Here is a 22,911-nt window from a genome sequence, read left to right as displayed (position 1 = left end):
TTGATTTATTTGAACTGATATTTTTCAAGTGAGGAAAAGTCTATACATTAATATACTGAAATTGAAAAGTTAATATCAAGGAGTGACATGTTGCTATTAAATATTTCAAACTCTACGAATAAAAATGTTTAATGTGAAGATGATGTAAAGACAGAAAATTGAGTTATAATTAGCACAGATCAGCACAGATGTATGACTACTTGATGTAGCCGAGGCATCATGTTTTGCTTCTTTAACATTTTGACAAATTTACAAACCCCAAAAAAAAGGAAACAGGAAGGTTCCTGGTTCAAATCCCCTGCTTTGACCAGGGTACTTTCTGTGCAGGTTACCTCTGGGTATTCCAGCTTCCTGAATATTCGGGTAAATGTGGTTTGTAAGAAGGTGGTGGTCAGTAACACCATATTCAAGAATTTCCACCAAAAAGCCAACACCACAATGTTACTACCACTGACATCAATGGCTTTAGGAGGGGCTACTTGGAGAAATCTACCACCGAGTGCCAGATCCAGCCCACAAGACACCCTAGTTTCTATCACATAGCATACAATCCTTGGAGCACAAAGGCAGAAGTGGCCCAAAGGCAGCGCTGAATCCGAGATGAAGCATGAATGAGAGTGTCTTCTAGAACAGTGAGAACAGTGTGTGTATTTACTCCTCACACATTCTTTTGGTAGTGGAATAAGCAGAAAAAGACTTAAAACTCACATGAACTCCCACTCGAGCATAAAAAATGTCTTGGGAAGCCTGAGAAACTTTTGTTGCACAGGTGGCCAACTTATTGACGTCATACTCAGACACACGGCGGGTCAAAGTAAATATTTGGTTAACTAAGAGACGTTTTTGATTAATGGAGCAAATTCACGTATTTCAAATAATTTTTTTCCCCTCATTTTTAATTTGAATTATGGCATTCTGTTGTAACACTTTCCCTCCACATAGAGGGACCTGGATTAGCTACAAAAGTTACATTTTAGCTGTAAACCAGAAAAAGAAACCCCAGGTAATTAAATAACAAAAACTGTCATCATCACTCTGAGCAATAAAAATGCAAACACATTGTCTCTGTACGTTTTCACATTCTGACTTAAAAGCACATTAACATGTTGGTGGAACGACTTCCCAGCTCAGCAAATCAGGTTAACCGAGCAGCTTTTTTGTCCTTGTCCCACCAACAGCACAATCACTGAGCAGTAGACAGTAAATACGAAACAGCAGCTTTCGGACCAACATGTTTGTATAACAGCACAGATGTACGCCTTATTTCTTCACATATATTCTTCATCGCACACCCTACAAAAACATCCTCAGTATTAACATACCACACACAGCTTTTATATTCTTTATTAATAAAAGTTCTACCAACATAGTAAAATAAGTTATACATCTGGCCGTCAAATTACACATTTGCTTTGAAATTTGTACGTAAAGCAAGAGCTTTGGGAAAAATCATGGTATTCCTGAAATGCTAGAAGCTAAACCTCCCTCCTGTTTCTCCATTTTAAAAAACAATTTCCACAGGAAATGACATTTAAAAAAAAAAATCGGCCCCTTTAAAAATCATAGCTATATAATTTTCTTAAAGATCAACACAAATGAAAATCTGGCATAAAATGAAGTGTTATTGCACAGGCTGTTTAGAAAAGTGGCAACCCTTTCAGCTCACATTTCAGACATAACTGATCATTCTTTAATCTGCGGGCCTCGCTGAAAGAACATTTGCATCTGGACTATGAAAATAATCATGATCTTTGTTTGTACTGGATCTGGGTTGTTATTGTGACAGCTTTAGTTAACGGGGGTGTTTGAGTCTCTGCCATAGCTGGTGGCATATTTAAGGCTTGACCATTTCTGGCCTGGCTGAGTCCTGAGGGGCCTCCTGCTTCATGTGCAGGTCTTGTCTGGGGACGCTGTGAGCGGCTACAGAGTTCTGGAGGGCATCGGGTGCAGGCGGGCCATAAGCATCACCAGGATGTGCTGGATGAGGCGGGGCACCTAGAGGCAGGTCCACAGGTTGGCCAGGGTGGTCACGTGGTAATGGGAAGCGCATGTTAGGAGGGAAGGGTGGACGAGGTCCCATGGGCCCACGGATGCCTAAACAGGAAAGCCGCAGGGAAATGATGGTCACACAGAAAAAAAAGATGAAAACCAGTGCAGCAGATTATGTTATTTGCCATTTTTAGAAGGGAAGCATAAAGTTGGCATTATTTAATAAGAGCTAAGCATTGTGTATGTTCATGTCGTAAGTCCAAGGAACCCCTCAGCTGCTACAAACAGAATCTAAATCTGCCAAAAGCTGAGCTATTAGAAAGCCAGAATGCCACCTTAAACTAGTTAAAACCGAAGAGTTGATAAGGCGAACTATATGAATGGCTTCCCTGATTAGTTTATTACATATTTTTTAAGTCCAAGTAAGATTGGCTTGGTATGACTAGAAATTAATGGTGGCTAATGTGAGAAAATGTCATGTATAAACATTTTAAAAAAATAAATATTTTTTTTGTTAAAGCCGTAACTCCTCTCATCATGTGGTACACTGCACTACTTTCTGCTCATTTACCATCATGCTATTATCCTCTTTGTTTATGAATGGCTGCTCTTCATCAAATTTTAAGCATTGCAAGCGGCTACAAATGGAGTTCATTTCCGGGCTTTACCATAACACTGCCTCTACTTCAAGCTATCTGGCCTCACTCAACTCCACTGTGAATCATGTCTAATAGCGTGCTGCTCTTCTTCTACATGATGAATTGGAATTTGAATCCAAAGAATACTGAAGATGATAACAACAGACTGTCTGTTGGCAGTTCAACTGATCTAAGTATGTCCCAGAGTTTGTGTTTTACTAGAAATGACAGTAATAATACTAGTAAAATAGAATTGGAAAAGATTAAGTAAAGTCGTATAGATGAGTTTGTCCTGTAAAGAGACTCATCCACCTCTCAAATGGCTTAAGTCATGACAGAGAGCATCTTTAGCGTGGTTTTCAACAGCTGGGTACATCATCTCAAAGATATGTCCACTGCAATCATGAATTCATGAACTGAAACATCTTGAAATGTGTTATTTTGGACTAGAAAATAAATCTTTTTATTTGACCTTATGGACAAACGCCATTTTTACTTTCCTATTTGCACATTATTTTTGGTTTAAATACTACTAACTAATTTGTATTACTTGATATTTTTATTTATTTCATTTTTATTCTGACGGTCCTGTTGAGTAATGTTGAAAATATATTTGATTATTTTCAAATTCATGCTTCCTGGGTCATTTTAATTTGTTGAGGGACAAGACAACATGGTGAGCCTAGAGCCTGAGGTTTGCACACAAGAAGTGGAGATAAGAGTTATGGAAATAATTGTTGACTAATCAAAGAAAAATTGGCAGCTTAGTCGACTACATAAATAAATGTTAGTTACAGCCCTACTCAGTACAACTATAACATTTTAATGAACTTTTGCCATTTGGGCTAAAACTAAAATGAGAAAGTCTGGCATATAAAGAGGTCCACAGCAGGTTTATATGGACCTAAAAATATAGAGTGTTATAAATAAAACAAAAAGTTGAACGTACCCTGTGGAGGAGGCATCGGTCCAAAGTGATGAGGTGGAGGGGGACGGAATTGCAGTGGGAGCGGACCCCGGGGATCAATGCCTGGGCCAGGGCCTTGCCTGGAGGGAATTGCAAGTCCATTGGGGGGTCCAAAATCTCCTCCCATTGGTCCAGGCAGGGGCATACCTGGGTGTCCATTAGCTGGTAGGGGAGGACCTTGAAGAGGAGGAGGAGGGCCAGGTGGGAGGTGATACGGGCCAGGTCGCGGTGGTCTGTAAGCTATGGGTGGTGGCAGACGGCCAGGAGGGAGCATTGGGTCATAGGGTGCAGGACCAGGTGGAGGTCCGTGGACCATGGGTCCAGGTGAGTCCCTGATTGGTGATGCTATGAAGGATCCTGGACCCTGGAAAGCAAACATACATGACAATTTGAAGTGACAACTTTCATGAGAGTATAGATGGGCTAACACTTTGTCATGCAGTGAAGTGATCCAGAAACCATACAGTGCATTTAGCCAGGGTTTAATCACATGACCACTAACCACACACCATGGTTATTTGGATTAAAAACAAGGCACTTTCATAGCATCTTGATATATGACACACATACTCTGCAATTTTTCATAACCCCAGTATTTCCAAGACACATTTTTGAGTTGCTGTTTCTTTCAGTGCAGTGAGATGAAAAACACACTAAGCCTAAAAAAATGTTTAGTCAGCCCCAGAGAGAGAAAAAAGAGCCTTTGATCCCCTTCCAAATCCAAATCCAGCTTTAGGGAAGAGGATGTGGAGTGCTTCCAAACACCTTCACACCAACACCTGGACTGACAGCATCTGTACTCACTGCCTCTGGATTCTCTGTGGTGACCTCAGCCTTAGTCTCTGTTTTTATCTGTGGATCTACTGCTTGCGTCTGTTTCAGATTAGGACAAACACAGTGGAAATGCAGCAGGAGCTCTAAGTCTACACATGAAAGGAGAGATGGCATTACATAAAAATGGGTTTGATATGATTAAAAAGAAACTTACAGATGCATCCAAGTTGGCTGGAGATGAGCTACGTGGGCCCATCATGTCTGAAAGAGGGGAAACAGCACTGCATTAATAACAGGTTCAAAATAAACACAAACCCTTCGAAATGCACAAACTGCAGAGGACATACCCATCCCAGAGATGTGTTTTTCAGGGTAACGACCATGGGGATCTGATGGAGGTCGAGGACCTGAGGGTAGAAAAACACAAAACTATGAATAACCAAAACTCCATGGAGCCCCTTCGCAGGGAAAACACAGCCGCAACACACAAAGTAAGAGGAAACAAAGAGACTGTACACCCTAGGAAAGAATAAATAAATAAATCAGAGGTACAAAAAAACCTAAACCCTTGCATTTAAATGAAATCATCTTTGATTTCTAAGAATAACTTATTCACACATACAAATTCAGCAAATCTTCTTCCACAATCTAATCTTGTTTAATGAAACAAAAGCAAAAGCACATTTCAACAGAAACAAGCAAATGATCCAACTGAAAGGGGAGGGAGGGGGGAAAATAAGAGCTGGTACCCGAAGGAATCAGGATGCAATACACACTAGGAAAAAATATAAAAGGAAAACTTGAGGTAAGAGAGCTGAAAAGAAAAATAAAGTCAGGAGGGAAAGAAGAGAGAGATGAGGTTGTAACGGAGAGTGATGTTCCACTTGGGTAAAAAGGAAGTGGGGGAAGCAATCCACTTGGACTCACCAAACGGGTCAATTCTCCGTGCAACTGGGGCAGAAGGAGGACGCCTGGGACCCTCAATCATTATAGGTGGGGATGGTGCACCCCCACTCACAGGAGAGGGCCCGTATGAGTCACCTGTTACAATTGAACCATCAATTTACCAAAAGAAAAGAACTGCAGCTGACAAAACAACACAAGTCATGCAATAAAGAGGTCCTCACTTCAGGGTCTCCAAGAAAAATCAAGCACATGAACAGGACAAATACACAATCACAACACATATGAGGCAAAACTGGAGCCTCCCCGCCCGCCCCGCAACAGAAAACAGTATCATCTTCAGTGGCTCTTCAAGATGACAGCTGAGCTGATGGAAATAAAATAGAGGGTGAGATGTGCCTGCTTACCTTGGCGAGGGCCTGCAGGCTGACCAGAGTTTGGTCTGAAGAGAGGAGCGCGGCGTTCATTGAGCTGAGAGGTGAGTACAGCCAATCTGTGAATAGGAAGAAAAACAGCTCAGATGCAGTTAAACTGGGCTGTGACTAACGGCAATTTTAATTATCTGATGAAAATGTAACAGAGCCAGTGGTCACGTCATTAAATTATTTCACAGTTTGTCCAAAAAAAACAAACAATCAATAGCCTCCAATCTATTCAGCCTGAAGTCACATTAAGCAGTAATAGGAACAGCTATGATGTGAGGTAACGACTAAACATTTTCAGGCTTTCGCAACTTCCTGTATAGAAACAGCCTCATAATGAGTAACAAACAAAATTTCTGATACTCCAGAACAACAAGGAAACTTTAACAACTGCCAAAACTCACTTTTCACGAAGCTTCGATGATTCGAGCTTCTCTTGGTTTAGAGCTCGCTCTGCATTACGAGCGTTCACCTGCAGGCAGCACAAAGAAGCAGAGTAATGCTTTAGCTCAATATTAATCTTACACAGACTGAATAAATGATTTATCGCATCTGTAAACAAACGGTGTGGAAACATACCCAGTTTGAGTGAGTTTTGTTCTCCTGCTCTTTGATCTAAAGAAAGAAAATCCCATTCAGCCGAGATTCAGATTGGAGTGATGTTTTTATTTTGTTGGCTAATCTGAAAACGTTAAGATAAAAAAACAAACAAACACACACTCTACCTGCTCTTTGTAGACTTCCTCAGTCTTCTTCATCTGGTCCTCCATCTCATTAATGCGCTGCCTTAAAATTTTAACCTGCTCCTCAGCTTCAACAGCTTTCCCTCCAACCTCCGACAGCAGATTCTCTTTGCTGCGCCGCTCCAGCTCCTCCTTCGTTAATTTCCTGTGTGCGCAGAGAAACACAGTAACTCCCAGTCCTACAAATCACGACTGATGAGAGGTTTCACTTACTCATCATCATTCATGGTGTAAAGACAGCAAGAAAAAATTACAACTACAAAAATACAGAAGACTTTCAGACATTCACAACAGGAAGTAACAATTTCGAATCTGCTGAAGACTTCACTTACTGCTGCAGGGCATTTTCCTTCTGCTGATACATTTCGACCATGATTTCGTTTTTCTGCTGGAGGATCTTGAACTGGTTTTCAATGTGGCTCTTCTCACTTTTCAGGGTTGAGATTGCATGTTCAAGCTCCTGGTGTTGCTCTGTTTTAAAATAAAACAAAAAGGAGTTTAGTGGGATGCAGATACCCAACTGAATTACACAACTTCTTAACCCTTGTGTTGTCCTCGGGTCAAAAATGACCCCTAGGTGTATGGCAAACAAGTGTACGGGAATCCCGAGGACATTAAACAAATTCACAATGTACCTTCCATTGCCTTCCTGGACTTCTCTTCATTCAGTAGTTTTGTCATGAAGCGATCCCGCTCTTCTTCAACTACAGCAAGAGTGGTCTGAACCTGTAGGGAAAAATACAAGAAAATGCAATAACATTTAGAAACCGAACAATCCTCTATAAACTAAAATATAATAAGCTTTACAACATCTGTTGATATCTCACCCTAGAAACATCCATCATCTGTTTGATTCTGTTCTTTACGGCCGTCTTCTTGTCTGTAAGAGACACTGAAAGAACAACAACACACTATATTATTAAACAGCGGTTAATGAAACTACGCGCCGTATTTCATCCATTAATATTCTGATAAACTACAAACTTACCAGGTGCTACTTCACCATTGGCCAAAACTTTGGTGTCACCTTTTTGTAAATCACAAGCTTCCAGGTCAGACAGAAGTTCAGACAGCACCTGAAGTGGATATGTGCAAGAGTGAGACGATTTAATAAATAAATAAATAATAACAAAAATCAGGAAGAGTTATGACAGTAGTTAGTGAAAAAAAAGTGACCTCCACATTGTGATCTTTGAGCACCACAGAGTCCTCCAGTTCTTTCTGGGACTTCTGATAGACTTTAATCTTCTCATTAAGCTCTGTGTGTTTTTCCTCCCAGCTTTTAATGGTGACCTTCAGCTGTTAGAAGAGACAGGGTAAAAAGCATAAATTAAATCTGATTAAATATTCAGATTAATGACAATATAAAAGAGAAATATCCATATCTGTCTTACTGTTTTGTTCTCGTCCTTTAACGCAGCAAACTCTTTCTCAAGACATTTTTGTTGAACGTTTCGGGCATCTTCCCGAATCTTGGCTTCATCCAGGAGAACAGTAGTCTATGGATGAAAGAAAACAGTTTATAAGATAAATTAAAGCTAAAAGGTCACAGTAACACTACAGAGTTTGCAAAAAAACTATCCCAAAAGGATTTGTACCTTAGAGAGCGCTTCCTGAATCTTTTTCCTGTTAGCTTGTAGCTTCTCGTTTAACTTCTCTAATTTCTCAATCTGTTAAAAATAAATAAATAAATAATTGCAGCATGAATCAGCGAAAAGAACGCAAATAACAACGAGCAGAAAGCAAATGAAACACTTACTCTTGTTTCATTTTGGAGAGTGTTTGCCCGCTCTTCCTCCAGTAGCTGTGCGTATTTGTCCTTTTCCTCTGCCATCTGTTTATTCAATGTTTCAGCTTGTAAAACTTTACTCTGCAAACAGTAACGAAAAAAAATTAACGACAACCCTTCAACAAATAATTGAGTGTCAACAAAGATTCAACCCAGTTACGTAAGACTAAATACATATGAGAAAGAGTCTTACTGCTTACCTCTAGCTCTTGCATCTTTTTCACTGCACAACTAACAGTTTCCTTTGACTGTTTTTGATTTTCTTTCAGTTGTTCAGTCTTTTACAAAAATAAGAAAACATGAATCAGATGTGTTTTATTTGTTTTTGTCCAGGAGAAACTCAACAACATTTCTCTTTCTGGGGCTCACCTGTTTCTGGAGTTCAGCCATTTTGGCAAGAGCTTCATCCTTTTCCTTTTTGTGCACCTGGATTTGCTCTCTGAGTCTTTTTTCATCCACTTTTCCCATAACACAAACCACACAATCAATGAGGCCGTACACATATGCATTTTGTCATATTGTGCAAAAATTATAACTGAAAACTTACCGAGGTACTCTTTCTTCTTTATCTTTAAAAATAAAATTAAAAAATCAATTTTAAATCTTACAGTGTATAATATCATCCAACAATGACCTAAATATGGAAGATTTTATACTGTGTATAACTCAATCCAATGGGAGTATAACCCCGGGGGATACAAAGCCTTATTAAATCAAAGCTCATACAAATAATATTGGCATTTTACTGGCGCCAAATAAACAGAGCAGCAATATCACAACACTTACTGCCAGCACAGTCCTCCAGAAGAAGAGGGTGAAGGTCAATACTCCAACCAAAGCAGTGATGACAACAGCTTGCCAAGGACAGCCAAACAAAGTTTCTCCTGGCTTCCACTCTTCAGGCAGCAATGAAATCATCTGAAAAGACAAAAAAAAACCCCACAACCACAGCTTTAACTCTGGAGAAGAAATTAAACTGGAAACAGATGGTTAAACTAGCACTATGCAATTCAATTATATTAATTTCTAGTTACAAACACAGCTTTCAACAGTGGTGAAAAGAAGATTGAAAAAGAAATTGATTGAAAATTATTTTCATAGCGATGCTCTTATTTTGTCTTATAACTTGATTGCACTTTTCCTTTCATTTTCTCATTTTGCCTATCGCAACATCGCTTTTTCCTCTCAGTAAAAGCCTAAGTTCAGGCTATGGCATGAATACTTTGGTTTACAAAAATGTTTTTTTTTTTTATTTAGCTCAAAGACACTTAATTAAAAAGAGACAAGAGAGTTACCATGTTTCAAAATGTATCAAAAATAATTATGACTATAATTCTGGCTGTAAAATAAATAAACAAAAAAGCCCAATGGAAAAACAAACTATACAATAAAAACACTGCAGAAGCTCTGATTAAACATCAAATTAAATCTACCATTAGACTAAGACACTGTGCATACATTTACCAAACTATGACACTTCAGTAAAGAGTCATCTGTAACTCAAATAAGCACTCATTACAACCAAGATTAGCAAGAAGAGCATCTCTGTCCCACAACGAATCTTAAGGCTGAAAGGCTACTGCAGCAGCAGAAGTGCCACTCTTGTAAGCTAGAACAGGAAACTAAGGATATGACTGACATGGGCTCAGCAGGATTGGACAACAGAAAACTGGAAAACATTGCCAAGCCCCCAAGTATTTATCTAATAAAGTGGCAGCTGAGTGTATGAGATAAAGGACACATGATCAATATAAAAACACAAAAAGATTAGTCTACACTCTCAGTTTAGTCACCAAAATAATTTTGTTGGTTATTTATTAACATAAAAATAACATGTTTTTCTACATTGTTCTATACATACATTTTGAAGTGATGTAGCATTTCATACATTACTTGATTAGGGAGCAATTCATACTTTCACCCTTTCACAAGCTAGGTGGGTTTTACTTTATAGTTAAACTAGCTTCATTTATGCCCAGTCATACCAAACCGAGCATATTAGTCCAATCACAAAGAAACCTTTGAACTCCCCATGAGACAACAGTAGCAAACACATACATGCTCTCACTCCGTGGCTCTAATAAAATACAGGGATCACAGCTGCCTTAATACTAATGGCAAATATTAAAAGCCTCTCTTCAATTTACTACTTTTCAATTCTAAATGTTCAATACAAATTTAACAAAGGCTGGGCTGTAAGAAAAGTTAGATAGCAATGAAAAGGGCACAGGACAGTGAAAGGTCTTCAATCAAATATACAAGACCCGGTCGACTGCTGCTAATGCTAAAGGCAAGTTTGGTGAGTAGATTTAGGACAAGGAACCGTCCAAGTCATTATCCATCAGCCACCTGCTAATTAACACGTCATGGTTAACCCCACAGGCCGTGACAGCGTAAATAATAATATGCATATAGGTGTCAGTCTGGCTTTTTTTTTTAAATACTGAAATGAATACTTACATGTTGCAGTTCCTTCACAAAAACTACATATGTGTTCTCCGGTTCCATGACAGGCAGGGATAATGTCTCCCTCTCCATTCTCGTGTTTAAAAACAAGAACGGAACTAGCCAGATGCTAGTTTGACAGGTATCAGCTAGCTGCCTAGCACGTTAGCTATCCACAAAGTAGCTGTATCGTTAAGCAAACGCTCGGTATTCAGGAGCGTTAATGTCTCCCGCGCAAGAAAGACAAATAAGCGGTCGTTAGACAAATGGACAACGTAAATAGGTGGAGATAGGAGTTGGTAACAACGACTTGCTAACGGTAATTACAGATCACCCGTCAAATCCCATTCACAGCCGTTATCGTGGAGCAACGGTCGTTAGCAGAGTTGGTAGTTCTGATTATGGATAACGACTGTAGCGACCAAAAAAAGGCTACACTAACTCAACAACACATTATCTGCCTGTACATGCCACAATAAGGCCGTTAGCCCCGGCAGCCAGCTCAGCACCGGCTGTGTTGAACTTCAGCCTGTACCGCGACAGTCAACAAGGCAGGGGGAGGGCCGGAGGGGGCGTTCAGGGAAAACTGGAAATTTGAGTTCTCACATAATGCACCACACTTTCAAAGCAGTAAGACCGACTTCTATGTAGGGCGACCAGAGGTGTACCCACACGATTTTAATCCTCTGTCCCACATTTTGGCTGGCTCAACAAAAGTCTCTAAAGTCATGCAAGTCTCCAGCTCCCCAAAAACTATATGTGGGGGAAAGAGTTTATTCATGCCGGACAAATGTGGGATAGTGGAATGCAACATTGCAATTTTTGGTATCTGTTCAATATTACATACAGTATAAAGTATACTATTATATAAAGTATATACAGACCCAGCTTTGCCAGTACTGACACAGGCATGTAATGATTTATGAGGTGAATGCATCATCAATAGCTGATGCTTAATCTGAATACGTTTTTATGACAAATAAATTGTGAGTTTTGCATTAATTGGTTAACAAATCACAAGCGCACCTTTGACTGTTTTTCCCACATTTTGTCTTTTTTTTGAAGTGCTGGAATTTAAAAGTGCCCTCCTGGCAACTACTTTATGTCAACTCCTGTTATTTTAAATGTGCTTAATAAATAAAAATGACTTGATAGTGAACCAAAAAGGGTTCTTATACTATACTTAAATTACTTAAATATTTTCATGTTCAGGATATATTTTTTCAGTTTAAGTAAAATTTAACACTGAAGTAAGTGTTAAATTGAGTGACATGAGAACAAATTACGGCAGAACTGGAAGAAGGAAGATGAGCAAAGTGTGGACAGGACTGTGGGGATGCTTGAACAGACACGCTTACTGTTTGATGTAACTGAAGCGACATACTCAGAGGAGATAAACTAAAGGATCAATCCTATCAAACAAGTACTGATCAGATACCAGTACCAACGCCGGTATCTATATAATCAATATTTAGATCGATCCATCCCCTCCTATTTTCAGAGCAGCAAGACAACAGTCTGTGACGTCTGCCCCAAATATTGCGACAATGCCCTACATTTTGACTGGCTCTACAAAAGTCCTCGCCAGTGATTCTTATAAAACAAACTTATAAACAAAACAGTGGATCATCTGCCTCCATTTCACCCTATTCCTTGAATTCTACTCTATCACACCAACCCTCTGATATCCTGCTGAGCATCTTAGTCACTTCCAATAAAATCTGAGCATCTTTAACGCTGTCATCTCCAGCTGAGGCTCCTGTTTTTTATTATTATTGATGAGCATAAATGGAAACTAAAGTTCATAATTGGTCCTATGGAACAGTTTTCTGTACATGCTTCCAACAGCTGTCATTGCAGTTGCTGTCTTTTCAGCTTTTCTGTCTGCTAATCATCTTTGGGTTTTAGCAGGGATGCATCCAAGTTCTCTTTGAGTTGTTTTGTTCTGACACGAGTCCATTTCTGTAAATTAGAGTCATTTAAAATGCGGGACACTGTCTCGATATAAAAATGCTGTACAGTCTCACACTCCTGAAGACACTAGTCTCACAAGAAACATTTTGGTTTAAAAATTGATGAGCTGAACTATGAATGCTTCCTTGCTGAAAGTACTTTCATGCTTCCAGCTGTTCCCTTATTTCCCAAGAGGTTGCCACACAGGAGGGAACCACATGTTGATTTGTTACAGATACTACACCGGATGCCCTTCCCACTAGCTTGTGACCCCTGAGGCTAGCTTTGTGTCTCCTCCCAGTCTTGAAACAGTGATCTTATGAACCATTCGCTCTTTGAATGCCTCCCTACTAAAATCCCCAAATTATTACCACAGAGATAAGAGGTGGAAATTTTAACAGTTACAGTGATGCAAACAGGAAATGCAAGACTGCACAAAGACTGCCACATAGGACCATAAAAAAAATTCAATTTCTCTTTATGTCTATTCTATAGTAATTGAGTTTAACTAAATTAGAGTACCGGTAAATCAAAGTTTATTTGTGATTGACCTGATCAATGCCAAACCTGTAACCTGCACAGTATGTGTGTATTCATGTTTTAATTTAGATCCAAATCCCTCTCAGAATTGGCAACACGTCCCACAGAGTCTTCGCAAACAAAACCCTTTCATCACATTTAGTTTGCCCGGATCTGGTTACCCTAGCAACATAAAATATGGTGCGGAACGATATCAGAGAGGCCAGTACTGGTGGTTCAAATGTTTTGGGTTTTGCTGGAGGTGCCAAGCTGTCGTGGCTGTTGTTCTTCCACGTGATAACGAGGCCTCTGTATGTTAAATGAGTAAATTGTTTCTTCAGACTTCAATCATACAATCTAATAAACCACGCCAAAAAGAGTCAATAGCATACTCAACTCTGCTGCTCACCCCAACATGTGATTTTCCTTATAAATTTGCAGTATTTAAGGGGAACAGTCCCAAGAACACTGGTACAACAAAGAAATTATTAACCAAACACAAATTTCATTACTTTTTGTGCCAAGTTTACTCTGTTCCAAAATGTTTACTCTAGACAGAGAAGGACCGATATATGTGATAGCATAATTGGCCTTGATTTGCAATATGAAAATAAGAAACTCTGCAAAGTCAAACAGGTAAAGAAGTCCTATAATATCGTTCAATAACAGTCCATTTTGAATTTCCTAGTATTTTTAGTATGTCCCTATGAACTGTGAGTGATGTTAGGATGTCCTGGGATAGCGTTAAAAAGTACATAATAAGTTTTTTCTTTCCTACTTCCTTTAAAGAAGCCATCAAGGGAACATTTGTTTATTCATTTTTCTGTGCGGCACTCAAACCAGCAAAAGATATTCAGCATACGCAGACAGAGGAGATGATAGAGAACTAATTTCCTAGTTTAACTTGTTCCTTAAAAATCTGCATGTTTGTGCTTCTTCCCTGCACATGACAGAGAGAGATCAGAAAAATCTGACATTATTTTGACGTTTTTAATTGTCAGATCATCGAGACTGATTACAGATTTAGATTCATTTGGATGTTGCTGAAATATTTCACAAATTAGATTAGTGAATTAGATTAGTGGTGAATCTAATGTATACAGGATGTGGTGTATACAATGATGGTACACTTACCACAGTGGTCCACTCTGCAGTTTTATTCGTGATCATTGCAAGGATGCAGCCCGTGTAAACAAGCCCTGTTGAGAATAACCCCACTTCTTCTTCGTGCACTTCGGAAACTGGTTCCATGGAGTCCATGGACCCTTATCAAACAGAATTTAACAGTTAGTAAGTCTGTTTGTTATTGCTGGATTATGTAAAGCTCTTCTATTAAAGAATATAGTTAAATATCAACATAAAGGCAAACCATATGCAACTAATATAGTGTAACTTTAATATGATAAAACCAGAGGAAGCTTAATGTGACTGATTTGCTGACCTCAAGATTATCCCATTTTATTGTAGCCAAAGTCCAAAATTCTCAGAATGCGTTTACATGTTCTAAATATTTCACAAAAGCAATGATATTTTAATAATGGATTGCATTTATATAGCGCTTTTCGAGACCCTCAAAGCGCTTTACAACTCCACTATTCATTCACTCTCACACACTGGTGGAGGCAAGCTACAGTTGTAGCCACAGCTGCCCTGGGGCAGACTGACAGAAGCGAGGCTGCCATATCGCACCATCGGTCCCTCTGGCCATCACCAGTAGGCGGCAGGTGAAGTGTCTTGCCCAAGGACACAACGACCGAGACTCGTTGTGTCTTGTAACCTTACGGTTACAAGACGAACTGCCAACTCTTTGAGCCACAATCGCCCCATTTTATTAGGAATCAAACATTTATGCTCCTTTTTTGTGACCATGGCACACTAAGGTTCAAGGCACAATTTCAATGGGGAACCTGTATTACTATTTACACCACACAGCCTCTATGTAATCTTACATATTATAACTGTTGGTGGAAACCTGCAATTTATTTCCACTATACCATTGCTCTAAAGACATTACCAACCTGAGGGTGAGTGTTCAACCTCAACACCAAGGCCCATGTCGAAGGCATTTTCCAGGGTGGCTTGAGGCACCTTTTGCATCTCATCAGATGTGCTGAAGCTCAGCGGATTGTCTTTGTTTTTATTAAAGTGTCCACCATCTTCCTCCACGCTAACGTCCGGTCTAACCAGCTGTTCCTCTTCAACCTCAGCTGGCTTTTCTTCAGGATCCGTTATTGTCAGGTTGTCATCGCTCTCGGCCTTTGGTATTTTGTCCAATTCTTCCTCAGCAATGTGTGGCACATCTTCTTTAACATTCAATTCCTGTTCATCTGAGATGGAAACATAGAGGAAAACCCTAATAATGCTTAAATTTAAGATTAAACATTTTAAATCTAGAACTAGCCTCTAGATTGCATGACATCTGCAGAGCAAAGACAAATTCATTATCATGAAAATCCGTTTTGGCTTTGTGAAAAAAGAATTATTCAAGTGAAATGCATTAGTAATATGAAATAGTTATTTTTAACATTACAAGAAAGGGTTAGAGTTATTCTGAAATTCTAATCTCTTATGGATTTTCATAAACCCTTTCCTATGTCAACTCTCAAGATAAAGAAACACATTATGTCTCTTCACTATCAGCATGCAGCTGAGCTGTCCTTGTGGCCCACTGAAGAGCCAAAATACCCAGCGCCATCACTGGACAGTCACGTTATCAGTCTCCTAAAAGATTGACTTAGACTAATGTGTTTTCAGACCTCCTCAAATAGAAGTACATCAACAAATAGATAGGGATAACCCCAGAAAATCCACTACAGTGACCATCTTCTTAATGCTTAAGCTATACCTAAATTGGTATATTGAGTGAAAATGAAACCATTGGTTCAGAAAAACAAAACAGCAAACAAAGTGAGAGAAAAGATGGACAGTTTGGAATAGTTTCTCCTCTGTTATTGTTGTAAAATAGCTTTAAGAGTGTTTTTTCTGGATTGGAGTTTGAATAAAATAAGCAATTTGAGGTAAGTTCACTAAACTCTTGGGCCTTTTTGCAATTTTCTTACCTTTTAAAAAGTTATTTTTTAAATTTTCTGTAATGAAATTATGAACATATCCTTTTAATTTAGGTCAGAGTCTTATGTCACTGTGTTCACTGATAGTCAACTTATCTAAAATTTCACCTCAAAAAAGTTGATTTGACTAGCTGACTACACTGAAAAAACCTAGGGGAAGTTTCGGATGTCAAAGAGAATGAGAAGAAAACATGTTTTTCTTTCCCTTTGTGACCACAATTAATTGTTGTTAGGATGGTAGAAAAAGCAGGAAATCCTATCTTAACGGCTCCATTACTGTTGGGTGTGAACTGAACTCCCTTTTAGCGTGATGACAACACTATCTATTTATCTGGAAACAAGATGCTGGATATCTGCTTCGTCACAGTATCAAATTCTGCATTCACTTTGATTATAAACTGATGCAATGAACATATTTAATAGCACAACTGTCAATGTTTAAAGCAGAATAAGCAACCAGAGACGTGTAAGCCTTTATGTACTCAAGATACTTCAAGTAATACAGATCAAACCCACCTTTCTCAGTGTCTGATGATAGTTCTAGTGCTAAAGGCGTGCTGTCACTGGCTGTGGAATATTTTTGCCGCAGGCTGAAAGCCAGCTCCTGAAAGTCGTCCAGTATTTCTGTTTCTTCGTCCAAATTACTTGTGTCCATATGGCGATTATAGTCGTGTTTAGTGTCCCGGCTATCAAGCATCTTCTCAATCTCGTCCAAGATAGTGTTCTCAGAGGCTTCCAGGATGCCTTCGAGCGTATTTTCAATGTCCTCTGCAGTACCCATCTGTGACTGACGGGTAGCCTGAAACTCTATGTCCAGATCCATGAACATGGCCTCCAGTTTGAAGAGATTTTTTAGACCCAGAAGCTTTTGGACCTGCTCCATCTTCTCCTCTGTGAAGTGATCCCACAGCAGAGTCAGTCTCATTACGCTTTCACTGTATTCTGGCTCTGGAGGTGACACGGTAGGTGGACTTGTTTCAGGCAAGGTTTTGTCTGACTGCGAGAACAAAAGCGCGTTTTCATCTTCAAGTAATTCTTCTCTCTCTTCATCGTTCTCCTCCTCCGCATCTGGAGTCTCATCTTCTTCCATCATCTCCCTTGTATGCAGTGCATCCTGAATCTCTGGCTCATCAACATGTAATTCTGCTTGACTGTTATTACTTCCTAAATCTGTCATTGAATCATCAGGTATCTGATTAGGCAGGCTGTCATTTACTACATTATCATCATCTCTGAGGTCTGAGTCACTGGACCTCTCATTAGCGGACAAGTCGAGGTGTTTTTCACTTTCGGTCATGTTTTCTTTTTCATCCACTGCACTCTCTAATTCCTGCTCTGCAGCAGCAATACTGTCTGGTATTGCTGCCTTATCCTCAGTGACATCTGGATCTTTGTGCACCTCCTGCTCATCTTTGTCTTCAGCGATCTCTGAATCCTTGGGCACCTCCTGCTCGTCTTTGTCTTCAGCGATCTCTGAATCCTTGGGCACCTCCTGCTCGTCTTTGTCTTCAGCGATCTCTGAATCCTTGGGCACCTCCTGCTCGTCTTTGTCTTCAGCGATCTCTGAATCCTTGGGCTCCTCCTGCTCGTCTTTGTCTTCAGCAATCTCTGAATCCTTGGGCTCCTCCTGCTCGTCTTTGTCTTCAGCAATCTCTGAATCCTTGGGCACCTCCTGCTCGTCTTTGTCTTCAGCAATCTCTGAATCCTTGGGCTCCTCCTGCTCGTCTTTGTCTTCAGTGGTTTCATGTGTGGTTTTTATATGTGTTACTTCAGCCTCATGGTTGTCTAAATTATTATCTTGTGGCAGTGGCTCCGTTGATATTCTCATCCCCTCCGTTAGATGCTCTATTTGATCCTCTGCTGATTTTTTGGTTTCATCCTGAGCTTCCTTATGTCCACTGACTTCTACATCATTTTCATTCTTATCAGACAAAACTTTCTCTGAGTCACTGGTTCTTTCATTCACATCAGAATTATCAGATGTAGAATTCAAAGAATCTTGAAGAACTGGCTCCATGTTCTCTGGGTCCTTTGGGGATTTTACCGAGAGTGATTCATCATGGGTTTTTACATCCTCTTCCTCCTCGTCTTCTTCGTCCTCATCTTCCTCTTCATTCACTTTTTTTGCTGTCATGTCTACTCCAGTGACAGCTGAAAACACAGCGTCTCCGAGTGATGTCCACATATTCTTCTCCTCTGCTGTCTTTGGTCTATCCTCAGGTGTCAATGGCAGACTTTCAGGATTTTTAGGAGACTCCGGTGTTGGAGTGTTAGAGGATTCTCCTGAAAAAGACAGCAGTGGAGTTTCCTCTTTAGTATCACTATTATTTTTGGGCTGATCTTCCACATCCTCACTGTCGTCTTCTGGATTTGGTGTAACTTTCTTGGTGCTTTCTTCATCTGTTACAACAGCATCAAAAGTTGTCCCAAGGGTAGTTTTTAACTTGGGGATTGGCACTCGCTCATCATCATCGTCCTCTTCTTCTGAATTCACTTCTTGTGTGGTTATGTCTACTCCGGTGACAGCTGAAAACACAGCATCTCCGAGTGATGTCCACACGTTCTTTTCCTCTGCTGTCTTTGGTTTATCCTCAGGTGTCGCTGGTGGAGTTTCAGGCTTTTTAATAGAGTCAGATGCTGGAGTGTTGATGGATTCTTCTGAAAAAGACAGCAGTGGAGTTTCCTCTTTAGTATCAGTATTATTTTCGAGATGATCTTCCACATCTTCACTGTCCTCCTCTGTATACGGGGTAACTTTCTTGGTGGTGTCTTCATCTGTGATCACAGCATCGAAAGTTGTCCCAAGGGTTGTTTTTAACTTAGGGATTTCCACAGATGGTTGAGTGTTGATGGAGTCTTCTGAAAAAGAGAACAGTGGAGTTTCTTCTTTAACATTAGTGCCACTTTCTGGATGGTTTTCCACATCTACACTCTCCTCCTCTTCTTCATATGGGGTAATTTTCTTGGTGATTTCTTCATCGGTGACGATGGCATCAAAAGTTGGACCAATGGTCGTTTTCAACTCAGGGATTTGAACTCCTTCAGAAAACAAGACTGGTTTGCTTTCTGAAACAAAATCATCTTTGGGCACAGACTCTACTTCAGATTTTGTGGGTGTATCTTTGGTGTCCCTCTTTTCTGACAAGTTTTCAGGGACAGACTCTGGTACATGTTTTTCCTTAACCTCTTCAGCTTCTGTAGCATCACGTGCAACCTCTGCATTGGACTCCATTATGTTTTGTAAAGGTGGTTCAGCTGACTGATCAAGAACGGCTGAAGAGGCACTTTGATCATCAAGGGCTTTATGAAACTCCTCCAAGTTATCATGATGCTCAGTTTTTTTTTCACTCTGAGCTACTTCTTCTCCTGTTTCTATTGCTTCTGCTGCTTGGACTTGGTAAGATGTTTTGTTGTTTTCGCTATCATTCTCCTCTGCTGACAAGCCAAGGAGCAAATCTACATCATAATTATCAAACTTGTCAAATCCAGTGTCAAAACAGACAAAATCTGTTTCCTGAGAAGAGATAAAAAAAAATTAAAAATTACATCTTACTATCTGTGGTAGTCACACGTGGATTATCTTCTTATACATTTCCATACCTCAGCTGGAACTTCATATTCGTTATCAGTATAAATGTGGTTAACTGCCAGAAGGTCTTTTGGGAAATAGCCAAAGTGGCTTCCAACCTATTGCGAGAGAACATGTTCAGGATTTTAACTACACAAATTAAATCCAGAGCTCAATAAATATGTGCTATAGTATACTTACACTTCCGGCCCATATGTCAGGCCTTCTTCCTGACAGCTTGTAATATACATAGACGGTTTCAGATTTCTTGAAAGACAAGAACCGACAATCAGGTCCTGAGAAATCATTCACAGCTTTCCCCCGACACAGCAGCACTGAAAAAGACAAACAAAAAACAAAGGGTAAGTATGGCTTATTCAAAGATTTTATTTGTTTTGGGCTTAGTTCAAGTCACCTGACACCAAGAAGCTGAGTTTGAATCCACTGCAGGCTAAGGCCGCTGTGTGGTGCTTTCATATTGTCCGGTGAGTTTTCTAGAAACTACTTCTTGATGACAGAAACCCCCAGGTTTATTTGCGTCTCAGGCTAGAATCGAACCAGCAATCTTTTGCTTGACAAGCCAACATGTAAACCACTTGGTAATTCTATATTGGCCATAAGTGTGAATGGTTCGTCAGGCCTCCGATAGACCATCTGGAATGGACTGCACCCCAAATATGACCCTGAATTGGATATGCAGAAGAAACTGGATGGATGATTCTTGGATGCACCAGATGTAAAACACCAGGCTAAAGCTGATGTTTATACTAAGCATTCAACCCTTAGCTGAAACCAGTAATTTTGGTTTGTTGTCATTTCCTACAGCCTGTCGTGTCAGAGAAACAAAGACATCTTAACATAAACAATAACTAATACTTACAGCTGAATGTGCATATCAGTCAACAAGAGGGATGATAGCATACAGGGTCAGTAATTCTTGTACTTATCTGTCGGCAGTTTTCTCCTGTTATGTTGTTAGGTATTTATTCCACACATCTCACTGGACAACTACATTTTAACTACAACATACTTAACTGATGTAAAGCTAAATAACAGAAATGTATGTTGCCACTTTAACAACACGTACATTAGAAAAATAAGCCCAAAACTGATGCACAAAAAGCAGAAAAGGTGAAGCTTTAACTATGATTCAAGTATTAGCTACTAACCACTGTCTTAAATTTTGTATTTCACTCAGACTTCTTCCTGAGTGGCTGAGTTTCAGCTCTGACTTGTGTTTTATGAGTTACAGTGTGTGATATTTACTGTTTTATGAGTCAAAATTAGCTCCCCCTGATGATAAGTCAACAATAAAAATACGTTCTTATCACCTATAGATGACTTTGCGGTTGTGGTTAACAATTGCTAAATGAATATTCTGTATTGTAAGTAAAACTGCTGCGTGTCCTTTATTAAGTCTTGCACTGAATGTAGAGGTTAAGAGTTAGGAGGCAGGGTAAAAATGTAAACTTTGCTAGCTAGAAGCGTTACAGTAGCATATTAATTTGGGGCATGGATTTGTGGGATTGGGCAAAGCAGCCCAATCCCACAAATCCAGATGAGAGTGAGGCAAATGTGGCTGAACACTATAAACACCGTGGCTTTAACTTCACCTATCACCTTTACCCCGAACATTAGCAGAGCGAGCCGGCCGGTGGCTAATTAGCTGCTAACCTTAGCTTCCACTATCCGGGAGCGAGGCAGGCCGAAGCTGACAGGCACCCAGCCAACATGGGCTGCATCGAAACCAGTAATCCTACCCAGCCAAATGATTAATGTTAATGTTTGCTTGTCCTGTTTTCACTGGGCATCACACAGGTAAACAGCATCACAACCATTGCAAGAGGAGATCAAGGTCGCAAATATCGACCGGCAACAGGTCAAGAGGTAAAGGCAGTTTATGGCTGTACTATCGGGATGGTGCGAAGACGCATCAGAGAAGCCCCCCTGAGATAATAGTTGGAAAGCCAGCGGACTTACTGCTGCACTCCATATCGGCGCATCTCTTAATGTCGGAGAACCTTCTCTCCAGGGCTGCGGCTGACATAAAGTTAAATAAAAGTAATAAAAAGCCCTGTCGGTAAACGTGTTTTGCTGCCATGCTGGCAGTTTCTGTTGACTGGATTGACTCCGCTGCTGCTGCTGGAGCATGAGCACTGGGCAGCAGGAGCCGACACGTCAGCACAGCAGATCCGGCTGGGTGTAGGCTCAGGATCGCTTTTCACAGGATGCATGATTGGATGTGTCTGCTTCATGTGGCCGTGGTGGAGGAAAAAAACAACAACAAAAAAAAAAAGAAAAGAAAAAATGAAGCAGATGCAGTCATAAAGGAGGCGTATCATTTAGTCTAGTGCATGTGCATATTTTCCTCCAAATTTAAAAAAAGGGTTTCCTTATCATGCATACTTGACTATTGGGCATATTTGACTACTACAGTGGAAAGACAACCAAAAATGGTATATGAATAACTAATGCATAAATGCTTTTGATTTATCGTTTAGCACGAAATGACCGTCATAAAAAGTTAACTGATGCCTATTCTGTGCCTCAGTTAACTTTGCATATGTGCGCTTAGGAGCAGTATCTGTGCTGTGATTAATGAGGATGATCCTGTATTGCAGTTGTGCTTTACACTTTATTGCCGGCTTGGAAAATCATGTACATCACTGCTTTGTGTATGCTGAGTATCTCTGTAGTAGTTTTTTTTTTAATATACAAATATATCTGCTGTGGATTGCTCCTTCATATTGGTGTCTTGATAACTTATCCTGATCTTACTATCTTAATAGATTCCATTGTTTGCCTGTGGCAGGGATGTTTCCAAGATCTTTTAAATAGGCTGGCACAGAGAGGGTAAAAAACAAAGGCGGTGTTGCCCATTGGAAATCTATTATTTGAAAATAAATAAATAAATAGAGTGGAGAGAACACTGGGCATGATTTTCAGGCTCATGTGAATCCCTCTGCCCTCATAAAAATGGCATCTTATTATATTTTTATTATGAGCATTTATTTAACCGATGATGGAAATTAATGAGATTAACAGCAAACCTGTGCAATGACAGGGAGAAGATGTAAACACCACACAAAAGAGCCCTGCCAGATGTTTAGTAGCACTAACCACTGAGCCTCTT

General features: G+C 39.9%; 1 protein-coding gene across 2 annotated transcripts; it reads right to left on the bottom strand.

Moving 5' to 3' along the window:
- Positions 1 to 1,329: 1,329 nt before the first annotated feature.
- mia3 (MIA SH3 domain ER export factor 3) lies at positions 1,330 to 21,981 on the bottom strand. 2 transcript variants are annotated; one of them, XM_085132061.1, is made up of 28 exons: positions 21,759 to 21,981; positions 19,980 to 20,113; positions 19,811 to 19,897; positions 16,727 to 19,724; positions 15,161 to 15,469; positions 14,277 to 14,407; positions 9,012 to 9,143; positions 8,773 to 8,794; positions 8,595 to 8,683; positions 8,426 to 8,503; positions 8,196 to 8,306; positions 8,035 to 8,106; positions 7,831 to 7,935; positions 7,613 to 7,735; positions 7,425 to 7,512; positions 7,264 to 7,328; positions 7,072 to 7,162; positions 6,769 to 6,907; positions 6,419 to 6,581; positions 6,273 to 6,308; positions 6,098 to 6,165; positions 5,679 to 5,764; positions 5,296 to 5,409; positions 4,716 to 4,775; positions 4,583 to 4,629; positions 4,399 to 4,467; positions 3,577 to 3,958; positions 1,330 to 2,094 (listed from the first exon to the last, which is right to left on the bottom strand). In XM_085132061.1, the coding sequence occupies exons 1-28, from the start codon at positions 21,877 to 21,879 to the stop codon at positions 1,835 to 1,837; spliced, it is 6,180 nt and encodes a 2,059-aa protein (XP_084988187.1). In that variant the 5' UTR covers positions 21,880 to 21,981; the 3' UTR covers positions 1,330 to 1,834. The 2 variants fall into 2 exon arrangements, with proteins under 2 accessions (XP_084988187.1, XP_084988188.1); XM_085132062.1 differs by lacking the exon at positions 4,399 to 4,467.
- Positions 21,982 to 22,911: the final 930 nt, after the last annotated feature.

This window comes from Neolamprologus multifasciatus, chromosome 15 (assembly GCF_963576455.1).
Source record: "Neolamprologus multifasciatus chromosome 15, fNeoMul1.2, whole genome shotgun sequence".
Lineage (NCBI taxonomy): Eukaryota > Metazoa > Chordata > Actinopteri > Cichliformes > Cichlidae > Neolamprologus > Neolamprologus multifasciatus.
The sequence above is the reverse complement of the archived record's forward strand: the minus strand, read 5'-3'. Positions and strand labels throughout refer to the sequence as shown.